At 38.7% G+C, this 12,435-nt stretch overlaps 1 protein-coding gene across 1 annotated transcript in view; it reads right to left on the bottom strand.

The window, feature by feature from the left end:
• The window catches only part of LOC150077151 (beta-alanine transporter-like), an 80,497-nt gene that overhangs the window by 26,352 nt on the left and 41,710 nt on the right, over positions 1-12,435 (bottom strand). Inside the window, exon 4 of the mRNA XM_090386211.1 lies at positions 1,894-2,062. Coding sequence (XP_090242337.1) covers positions 1,894-2,062 — 169 coding nt within the window. The remainder of the gene's footprint in view (positions 1-1,893; positions 2,063-12,435) is intronic.

The raw sequence follows: 12,435 nt of genomic DNA, 5'->3' as shown, positions 1-12,435 counted from the left end.
GGAGCTTTGCTCTAGATGGAGACAAAATATGGGTTCCACCACTTCAATCCTCCAATAAGCAAAGTGCTGGTGTTTTACCTGTTAATGAGAGTCATATGCCACCTAGTATTGCCTCGTAACACCGAGCCGCGGCATTCCTCTGTGTGGTGTCGACACCACACCTCGACCCCTGCTTACTTTGGTTCGCACCTGGGTGTTCACCTCCGATATACTAGTTGCCGCATTTCAGGACTGGCACATGATGGGGGTTATATCCATGGTTACTAACAGTTCCACCATCGTCAAGGTGCAAGCAGAGGATTTGGTTGTTACAGAACGACATGACTTCCCGAAATTCGGTCCACTACTGTTGAGTGTCACCCGAATGTTAGTTCCATCGCCGTTTTAGACTCCCAGATATCAAGCACAGCTTGACATACCTGAGAGAATGTCTGTGACTGCCTCAAGGACACACCCTAAGGTGTATCCAATGAAGTGACCGCTCATTGTATTTAATTTTATTTTTAATGCGAATTTTCTGCTTTATCAAAAATTTCGCTAAACACCCACATTTTTCTCTTTCTCACTGGCAGCCACCACCTACAGAGTGAAAAACACTTGCCTTGGCGAATCTACAAAGATTATTCCTTTTTATTGCCTTTAATATAATCTGGTTTTCATTTGATTACGTCCGCTTGAAAAGCTCATTGTCTCTGAGAGTGATTCCTCGTCTTATTCCGTCAAATCTTTATTTTGATATTTTATGCAAATAAATGCTAAAAACGGAAAAGATTGTTTTATTTACCTTGTAGAGCTGGGAACATTATGCACTCGTATATCTTAAATAAATAAAGAAGATACTTTTTTTTCTCAGTTCCGTTATGCACTCGAACCCCCCATAAGAATTAGTATAACTGAACTTTGCATGACCACTTCTTCATTGATCCAACGTATGTTTTAATCGAAAAATTTCAACTCAGGATGTTTTAATTGTTGGTTTCTTACAAAAGATAAGTGGTCCGAGCGCATTTTACTACATCCAAGATTGGTAACTTATTGCACACCACTGGGCTAACGTTCTCCACTTCATCATACATTAAGTATTAAATTCCCTGAGCAGCGTAGGGCATGGCAACTAATATTAAACACTCACTGGCCAAAAAATTGGGTACCGTTATCCCGAATTACTGCCCATGCACGTCGTGGCATGAATTCTACTAGGTGTCTGAAAAATAGTGAGTGGACCTAACCGACCTCTTTTTCACAGACCGAAGTGATGTGCCAATAAATTAGTAATATACTAATTATATTAGTAATTACTATAACACTATATTACATAAAGTAATTATTTTATTTTAGCATTTTTGTACGCTCTTTTGTTTGTAATAAAAAGAAATAAAAATATGTATGTTATCATAATATTTACTTGACATTTCATTAATTTTATGCTAAAAAGGGAACTGTACCTTGCAAAAAAGGGGCATTTCTTTTCTACGCATCCGCCATATTGCTCATTCATTTATGGATAATGGATGACATGTATGAAAAAAAAATAAAGAAATAATACAAATTATAAATACAAAATACAAAGGGACTAATACAAATTGCCTGTTTGTATTAGTCCCATTTTAATGAAATTTGGGAAGGCTCTACAAATCATTCTGAAAGAGCCAGATGTAAAATGTTATGAAAATCCATCCATTAGCAGTCGGGTTGTGATGGACGGACATGGGGAAGACAACGGGCGCTTTACGCATGTTTGCTAACGCATCTAAAAAGCGCGGACTAAAATTTTGGTTTCCAAATAAAAATGGCGTTTTTTCAGATCCACGATTGGAGAGGTATTCTTGTATATCTAAATATGAATTATAATTAAACCAAAAATATTTTTTAAAAAGAAAGTATATTACTTACATCCAGTAGAAAAAGAAGATGAAGCAAGTGGCAGTCGTTATAAAGCCGTAAACTATCCAGTTTCTGGTCAAATAGGCAATAAAAGGTAGAAAGAACATCCCAACTGTCCATGCACAATTCGATACTTTGTTAAGCCAGGTTCTTTCTTTAGGATTCACCATTTCTATCACTAAAACAGACAATTTATAAATGACGTTAAAATCAATTTCAGTAACATTGCTTTCCAATCTTGTCTATGCTAATACTCCGCTAATATTGGAATCACTTCGTTGGCAAATTTAGAAATCACGAAGTTAATTAAAATTGTTCTAGTCGGGGAAGATTTTGTATCATTGATAAATTTATGCAATTTTTGTATGATTTTTTATTATTTTTTATTTTGTTTTATTTATTTATTATTATTATTATTTTAATTTTTTTATTATTATTACTATTTTTATTTTTAACTTGGCCTCAGTCAGGAAACTCAGGCGACCCTGGCAGAGACTAGCCAGAGTATAATGGGCAGCCTGGCTCACCTCCCAGTGGTGGTGGCGGGCAACCTAGGGTCCCATTGGGGACCCTGCGGCCAAGCAGCCTGAGACACAACAACAGAACAAAACACAATACTACATAAACCAGACATGACACTTTTTTTCTCGCTTTTGCAGTTGTTCTGCATTCCATCACAGAGTAGATACGGCACAGATGTGGGGAACCGCCGGTGGCGCCTGACCATAAATACTATGCCACTGAGTCAAATGGAAACCAAAGTCGTCGTAAGTTACTGTAAATGCACAAAACAATGAAAATTTTGTGTAGTCATAAATGGATAGTGTAGGCCTACAATATGACGGCTCCAGATGCAGTCATCCATGAGGATTAAGCTAGATCTGTAGGTCATTTTCAAGCGCAAAAGGATCAGCAGCCAAACTTTTTCGCAAAATGCCGTTTCCATATGCTGAGGTAATGATGTCTACATTGAATTGATTTTTATACAGAGTCCAACTTTACCTTCTGTTAAATTCCAGCAGATTCTGTTTGAATGATGAAAAATCGCGTTGACCCCCTTTTTCAACATCACTTCTCAGATGAAGAGGTCGAAATAGCAGTGCATGAATTACTCCAAGATTAGCTAACAGATTTTCTTGTGATAATATTAATTATTAATATTACTTCGACCGATTTGGGATTATTTTTTATTGATTTCTTTCTGAAGAAATATATACAACAATGCACAAAAAAGTTGCATCTCATTTTTTAGCTTGATTGTTCTTTTACTGGTATCTAATATTTTTTTAGAAATAGCTGAAAGAGCATAAATAATTAATAACAATACACAGATGAAACTATTAATTGCTGAAAATTTTACTTTTATGCCTTATGGATAAATATACAGTACAATGAAATAAATATTTTTCTCCAAAAATAAGAGCATGTTCTTACGTTCATATAATAACAAAAATTCTATGAAAGCAGTGATTTTTTCATTACTTTGCTCTTACTAGGACGACAGGCAGCTATATGACTACAAAACACAAAGTGCACACTAATATTTCATTGGCCCACCCCTTGCTTTGATGACTGCTGAACATCGTCATGGCGTCAACTAGATAAGGTTATGAATGTATTCCTGGGAAATCCCATGGTACAACTAGTATTAATGTCTCCTGCAACTCCCTAAATTGTTTTTGATTTCTTTTGCATTACTGAAACACATATTTTGTTCCAACAAGTTTCAGTTAGACTGAGGTTTGGGCTGTTCCTAGGCCATGTTATTGTGCGAATTGATTTATCCTTCAACCATTTTCACATCTGTGGATAGTAAAGACAGCAAAATAAATGATATTTATTTAAGCATGAGTGCGACCTTTTATAAATTAAAAAAATTTACTAATTTTTAAATTTATTTAAAAATTAGTAAAAGGATCAATTGATGCAATTATATCCAAAAAGCCCAATACTAGATAAAACTGGTTGTGTTTCGATTTGTATATGGAAATTCATCTTTAGGCTTTGAGGCTATGGAATTAAGAAGAGAGCCATCACTTGATCTAATGATAGTTCTATGGAATCATATTACTGTTCATAGAGTCAAAACTTACGGTTTTGACTCTATGACATGGATTAGAGTCGTTCTGAAAATTTTAATTGGCAACAACCACATCGTGATCTCTAATTATGTTATGGGAAGTGATTTTGTCTCAAGAATGTCCTTGTAAACCTCAGCATTAACTGTGCCATTCACAAATTAAGATGACCAACTTTTCTCTGTGAAATACAGCCCCATATCATTTGAAGTGAAAAACGTTTCACTGTGGAGACAATACAGTCAGGATGAAAGTCTTCTCTTCTTCTTCTTCGTCTAACATTCTGCTGCTGCTGGCTGTGCGAACCATGCAAGTTGAATTTTGATTCATCAAAGAAAATAACACATTCCCACTAAACCTCAAACCCAATTAGCATGCTCTTTTGCCCACTTTAGACGCTGGGCTTTCATTTTTTTTTTTTTTTTTTTTTTTTTTCTGTGTCAAAAATTGCTTTCTTGCTTGGGCCACGTGCTGTAGCAGTACTTGCCTTTACTCTCTTCCCAGATTGTTTTGAGATCTGTCAATGAGGATCTTCGGTTTTGGATACACATATGGACCAGAAATCTATCCTGCGCCGCAGAAGATATTCGCCGACTTCCACTTCCTTTCTTTCTATTCATACTGCCAGTTTGTGATATTTTTCGTAATAAACATGCTACAGTGAATCCCTTTAACTCTTTCATGCGTAGTATATCCACTGCATATTCAACGCAGCAGAATCAGCACTTTTTCTACATGGTGTTAATTGTGAAAACTTAGCCGTTGCAACAGAATACTGGGCTCGTGGCATATTTATACTGCTGTGGGGTGATGCGATCATGTCTGGCGCGTGACTTCATATAAGAGCGCTTGCTAGAGGCGGATAATGGAATATGGTAATGCTATTACAAAACACATATGATATATTTCCGAATTTCACAGAATTTGTGAGTGATGCAATTTTTTTGAGCACCACTGTATATGCACAGCAGAACCTCATAAATCCTTCATATTCGGGTCCTGGATTTTTGAAAATTCCAGTTTTACGCATGTTATCCACTAAGTATTCAGGAGTAATTTGTTGTTAAATAAGACAGTAGCCCTGATCCATATACTCTCCGCTGAACTATAGTCGCCAACATTTAAACCGAAATATTAATTCGTACTGCCAGATTAGTCCAGCAGGTTCGAAATCTGCCTCCCGTACGTATGTTGCGATTGTCCAATATTTTTAATATGAGGTATAAATAGCACGATATGACTTCAGCAGTCGAATCGCTTTAAAAACTAAATACGTACTACTGTACTGTGAAATAGTATTGAATATCTCGCAAAATGAATTATTTTACGTTACAAATAAATAGTAACAATGACATACTTTTACAATCTAGGAAATGTGTAAAACAGAAACAAGTATGTGTTTGAAAATTATTAATGGAACATAATGTATAAATTTGGCACCTGCGGTGCTTTCTTTTTTAAACCCAGCCTGCCTATTTTCTTTCTGCCCTTATATGGTTGACTACCGTCCGAGAAATATTCAAAATTCAAAAAAGTTCCGAATTTTTGAGGTTATAATGTATATTCTTTATAACGATATGTTAAACCCCTAACATTACTGCTGTTATGGGTATTGTGTCAGTCCTCAGCGTTACACCATATTACTACTGATTTCAATAAAGATATGTACAATATGCAGTCAACAATGGCTACCCCTACCAGGGCTTCTTCTGTTTCCCGTACTAGGCAGCCTTCTGCCACAGCCAAACATCCGGATGCTCTTTCGATACGACGACCTTCTACTATCGATTCTTCCCAGACCAGAAGAATCGATGGGAGCGCTGCTCCCTCCGGCCAGCCTCGCCCTACTGAAGCGTTACCTGGCCTTATGCCTCTGAAGGACCCCTTCGCCGGCACCTGGGCTCAAGTCGCAGCACTTCCTCCTCATCCTGTGTCATCCCGGCCAGCTGCTCTTCAATCTACAGCAAATCAGCCACCATTGCTCACCAATCAAGAGGATCTACTACAAACAGCCCAGAATTGTGTGGAGGTGAACCTCCCTCCAATGAGCAGGAGCATCCGGTCTCTCCCTTTACCACCTCATGAAGTGGCTCCTACCGATGCCACACCCTCCTTGATGCCCAACTTCGAAGTCATGTCCACTTCCTGCACTGACAACAGAGAAGTGGCTATAACCGCACGCGATGGCTTCATCCATGGGAGTAACGGCTCTTCGGAACTCAAATCGACCCTGGTTTAGGGCATGTTTTTGTAAATAGGCTTGATCCTGATACAGCCTCACAAGACGTTTGGAATTTGATTTTAAGCAAGACTGGAGTGCACACCAGCGTTCGTAAAATGCATACAAAACACCCTTCTTATGCATCTTTCGATGTAGCTTGTTCACCCTCGGATTTAGATGCTATTCTTAACCCTCACTTATGACCTCTCGGCTCAAGGGTCAGGGAATTTCTGGAAAATTCTCGAATCTCTGCCCCCAGCAACCGTCGCTAGCAACTAAAGGGAACAGAGGACATTGGAACCGACAGGCTGTGCTCAATTTTTACCCAAAACGTTAGGAGCATCTGCAATAAGCTCCACTCCCTACAATAACTCTTGTTCCTTGAGAAATTTGGGATTATTTTCCTTACAGAGACCTGGATGTCATCCAATAAACAGCGCGACACGTTGTTCAGAAACTCATCTTATCATGCAGTTACCAATGATCGTATGGGAAGAAGAGGGGAAGGCGTTATGATTATTTACCATCGTAATTTTTCACTCTCCTGCCTGAGGTCCAGCAGTTCTGATCGCTTTGAAACTTTGTGTGCCAATGTAACACGCGGAAATCACCCGATCCAAATTTGTCTAATTTATCTTCCACCTGATCATACGCAAGACTCCGGGGATGAACTGCAGTCATGGCTTGCGAGCTACCTTGCTTCTGATAAACCTACCTTTCTTACAGGGAACTTCAATATGCCCACCCCAAGACACTCGGAAACTAGGCGAGACTTCATTACCTTCATTGAAAATTTAGAATTGGGGTTCCTTGAGTCACAGCCTACACGGGGCGACCAAGCGTTAGACCTAGTATTTCATCGTACTGCAGATTTGACGCCCACAATACCGACCTTCACTTTTAATTCAGACCACAAACCACTCACGCTTTCTTTTACGTTTCCGTCGATGCATCCTAGGGATGATGAAGTCCTAACCAAAACCATTTTCTCAGTTAATTTCATCAGGCAAGACATCATAATGAGTTTTCTCACCTCAACCAACTGGGCAGCACTTTCCACCCCACCAATCGAAGAAGCCACTAATGGTCTAGTTTCGCTCCTAAAGGCAATGGCAATTCAAGGAGCTTCAAAAACCATCAGAATCTCTAAATGGACAAAACTATGGTTCTCAAGAGATCTGAAGCCCGCTTTTCTGGATAAGCAACGTGCTTTTAGGAAATAGAAGAGTACTGGATCCACAAGTGATTTCATTATCTTTAAAAAGAAACGAGCATTTTTCCTGAAGCAAAAGCGACACGCCAACAATAGATACATAGCTAATAGGTTAGTTTGCTCAAAGCGGCCATTTGCAAAGATATTAAGGTGGATGAAAGCCTTTTCGTTGAGTGGGCCAGTAATACGTTTGGTGAGAATAAAAGAAAGAATCGAATCCTCCCGTCTCCATCCCATTACGTGATTTGACTCCCTTGTCTACGCTTAACATCACGAGGGAGAATCTGATGAAAGTAATAAACGAGTTACCGAACAAAGCTACTGTCGGACCTGATGGATTTCCCTTGTTTATATCGTTAAATTATCCTGTGTTTTCATTGTAGATGTTCTTTTACATATCTTTAATGAAATTTTACGAACCTCGACAGCGCCCCAGATTTGGATGCACTACTGCGTCATACCCATTCCGAAGAATTCGAGGCCAAAGACTGCGAAGGATTTTCGTTCTATCTCAGTGGGCTCTTCGCTCCTTAAAGTTTTTGAAAGGGCAATCCTTACTCAACTTATGGAGCACTGTTTCCATCACAGACTTCGCCACCTTCACACTGTGGTCCCTGGAAGATCTACTGCCACCAATCTCCTTCAAAGTCTCTTTCACATACAGGAGGCTTTGAATTCTCGAACTCAGCTCGACATAATTTTTCTGGACGTCAAATCTGCTTATGACAGGATTTCCATCGCATCCTTACTTAACATTCTGAAGAACTACTTCAGGATCTCAGATAACCTACTCACCGTACTCAATAAAATTTTGCAGGAAAGATGGCTCCTTGTAGAGCACAACAGTCTCTCCCGTTCCTTTTCTGTCTGCAGAGGGGTTCCACAAGGTGGCATTTTGTCAGCAGCACTGTTTGCAGCTGCTTTGAAATCTCTTCTGGCAAATTTCAAAAACATGATCTCTTACGCCGATGATTTGAAGCTCTTCATTCATTCGGATCAGCCAGAACAAGCGCTCTCAGTGCAAAGAGCTGCAATAAAACAAATAAATAAGATGAACACCTTTCTGCATTACATTGGACTCGAGCTAAATGCCGAAAAATCTTCCCGGATGACCTTCACAAACAGGAAAAGAATAATCCCAATGCACGTCTCTATAAATGGACATCAAATAAAGCATGTCAACTCCCACAGGGATCTCGGTTTGGTGTGGGATTCGAACCTGTCTTTTCTGGAGCACTTCAAGGAAGCAAGGAAAATTCTACGCAGCCCTTTGGTCTGCTCGACAGGAACTGGTTGGTTACGGCAATAAGAAGCTAATATCTAGATTTGTCCAAACTTGTGTTGTACCCGTGGCTCTCTACGCGTCGGAAATCTGGTCCTCCGCTCCTCCAACCTACCTGCAGCAGTTCTTGGGGCTTGAGTATTCGCTGCTGCGATCCCTCAATCCTGAAGACCTGGATCGCTGCTGCGATCCAGGTTTTCAGGACATCCCCTTACTATCTCTAGGGCTATACTGCATTCGCTGCATGGAATGACCCCTGGAAACAAATAATCACTACTCGCAATGTAATTACCCTCTCCAATCTTATTTCGGGTAGACTAGATGCTCCCATCATCGATAAGCTCATCATTCTACCCAAATCTGTTATCTTTATACCAAAGATAACAGAAGAACAAATAATCACTAAACGTCTGAGATCCGACCAGCCCTCAACCAAATCAGCTCTCTCAGTCATATGTTTCCAGAAAACACGATCAGTCTCCTGAACGACCTAAATATTAACCCCGAGGCGATTTGCGTGGACGATCTACAGATCCAAAGTCCTTGCGGACACCTACGCAATGTTGGAATTTTAGATGTTTCAGGTCTCCTTCGCTCTCTGTAGGCTTCTGTGAAGGCAAACTGCGCTCCCCCTCCTGTTCCGGACAGCTTTCTACAACTTTCCGGCTCTCCCACACACCGCTTCCAGGGATTTGGAATTTATTTAGAACATTTATCTCGGATTTTGTCTTAGCTGCTGTAATTTATTTGATGCCGCCGTAGCCTAGTGGTCAGGCGCGCTGGTGCATAAGTACACGTGCCTTGAGTGACCGGGGTTCAAGCCCGTGACTGCTGAATACAGTGCTGTTTCTTGTATCTTGTAAACTCCTCTGATCGTTTGGTCGTCCCGGAGTATAAACAGAAAAAAAAAAAAAAAATTATATTTACCCTCCTAGCAATTTTTTGCTGTCTAGGGATGGATGTAACCTTTACTTGAATAAATAAATAAATATTTGTATTAACGGCCCTCAAAGCATGCGCTCATAACCGTAAGCGTATTACAGGTATGTCTGTAGCAGTGTGTGTGTTTTTACCAGCCAATTGCTTATTGTGTAGGCTGAAGAACTCGGAATATTGCACGAGGAAATCCTCCTCTTGAGATTGGCTAACTACACCATCGAATGAAATGAACTTTAGAAATTCCTCTTCTCCAAACGAGTTGTAGACGGCGATGTATCGTGCCGACTATATATCCGTATAAATGTTTGTGTGTGTTCAAGGGCCGATTTGCATGTTGTGCTTACTTAAAAACCCGGAATAACTCACAATACGCCCTTCTCTTCCTGATATTGGCTCTCGATTGAACAGGACTTTGAAATTCTTCGATTGGTATCTTCATGTTAGGGGATGCCTTCTTTACATGAACAGAGTGCGCAGTGGGGATAGTTAGCCTTAAGTTTCCGCTGTGCAAGAGAATAGCTCTTTCAAAGTTTTTTTTTTTTTTTTTCACGTTACTGTCGTTTTTAGCTCCAACTAAAGGGAAATAACGTTACCAAACACTTCTCCAAAATTTTTGTTATTTATTTCAGTTATTCGAAGGAAATAATCCCAATAAATAAACCCCATTTTAGGTTTTGATAGTGTTCGCCCTGTGGGGTCGGTGGTGACCAAATTGGTCTCCTCCTGGCAATTCGTTACTTCTGAGCTATATGGGAGAGGTTCGGTGGACGTCATTTACATCGATCTCTGTATGGTAGTGGTTCCCACCCAGCGTGCTCTGCTACAGTGGTATGCCGTGACCTTTTCCAAGTGTGTCGCGAAATTAGGAAAAACTCCACAGAGTTTTTCTTCAAGTGTGACTTCAGTCGCAAAATATTGGGAACCATTTATTTATTTATTGGAAATAAATATTTATTTATTTATTTATTTCCAATAAATAAATAAATATTTATTTATTGTAAATACAGAAAGCCCATAAGTATAGTTGTACCGAGAACATCACTTAATATACTACGTTTTTAACGTTATTATTGATTTTTTTTAAAGTTTTAATTAAACATTATTTAAGTTTGTGATATTTTGTTATATTGCGTATTGTAATCAGATCTGTTTCCACTAATGTATAGAATATAAACAACTAAATTTTTAATATTTAATTTATTTTTAAATATTACTGTACATTAGTTGGCCTCTCATTTGAGTACATAGCAAAAATTACGTACTTAACGAAAAACATCGATGTTATATTGCGAAACAAATCACCACGAATTGCCTCGGTATTGTACATGCATTTTAAATAAATAAAAGCACTTCTCCTTAAGAAGTATGCTGTTATTTAAGAGTATTTGAAATGTGTGCATTTACCCACACGGCCGTTTCGGTATAATAGATTAATTAGCTTCGTAGAGTAATTAGGCATCAGTTTATTAGGTTAGTTAAATAAACTTTAGGTTATTTTTATTTATTTATTATTTTTTTTTTTTTTCATTTAATTTAGCCACCCTTTCCATCATGCAGTGCAGTAGTGTTCGGCATCGTATCCATTATTCATACAATAATGGATTTTTTACTTACGTAGATAGGAAATGCATGATGGGAGCAGCATCTATTTTATTTACAACTATTTTATTGTAAGCAACATTAATTGCGCCATTATCAATCTATTTATTTTACCGATTTCCCTCTTTCTAAAGAGAGTTTCTTTTTACACAAAGCAGACAATTATTAAGCAGTGTAGCCATGCATTTGAAAAAAAAATTAAACATGATTTCACCATCTATCAGATGTGGTCTTTTCATTTATATTCATCACGCATGGCAACTACTCAAAGCATCCAACAACATACCCACCCAAGAGAAAACGTGCCTTTTATAAACATAAGTGGCGTGGAGAGAACGAAAGAAAGGCAGGAATTACTACTGTTAACTTTTTTAACGACCCAACCCAACTCCTCAAATTGCGGTCTGTCCTCAGACCATTATGATGAAAATAAAGTGACCCTTGAGTTATTCATTGTTATACATTGAGTTATACAGAGAGTTATACATTGGCCACCATTGGTATAGATAATCAAACAATATATAGGATAAATTGTAAAATATAACTCTTTATTATATATACAGAAGGCACGTTGCTGTATACAACTCCCTTCACGGCTACAAGGCAGGGGTTCACATAAGTTCACAATAGTTTTATCTAATACGAGATGTAATCAAAACGTTCTGGGACAGAACCAATATTTGGCAAATGAAGGCTATTATCGATTCGGTTGGATCTCCTTCGACGAAGTCACCTTGATACACCGATTCCAATGCTTCTGAAACTACTGGAAGCATTGCTGATAGCCTTCGTTTTGGAATTACTGACAGTTCCTGTGTTGCTTTCGGAATGTCCTCAGCCATTGAAAATTTGTTAAGGGAGTTTTAAGAATGGTAAAAAAAAAAATCAGATGGTGTTAAATCCGGTGAGTAGGGCACACTGATAATATGATTCACAATAAATTGTTGAATGGAAGTATCGAGTGTGCAAGAAGCGTTGTCCTGATCAAGCGCCAATTTACTGAAGCTCACTTTTCCAGCTGTTTTCTCCAAATGGCATCAAGTAATTGCCGTGGAACTGTTTTGCAATATTCTTATTTAACTGTTTGACCATGTAGGACAAGTTCTTAATGAACAATGAAGATCCTGACATGTGAGAACGCGCCTATTACATCAGTGAGGATGCGAGGCACAAAATTGGATGACACTCATCGCATTCTCAAATGTTGTGTTAAAATTGA

This window comes from Mastigoproctus giganteus, chromosome 12 (assembly GCF_048544385.1).
Source record: "Mastigoproctus giganteus isolate SK-2022 chromosome 12, ASM4854438v1, whole genome shotgun sequence".
NCBI classification, from domain to species: Eukaryota; Metazoa; Arthropoda; class Arachnida; order Uropygi; family Thelyphonidae; genus Mastigoproctus; species Mastigoproctus giganteus.
This window is presented reverse-complemented; position numbering and strand designations above follow the sequence as displayed.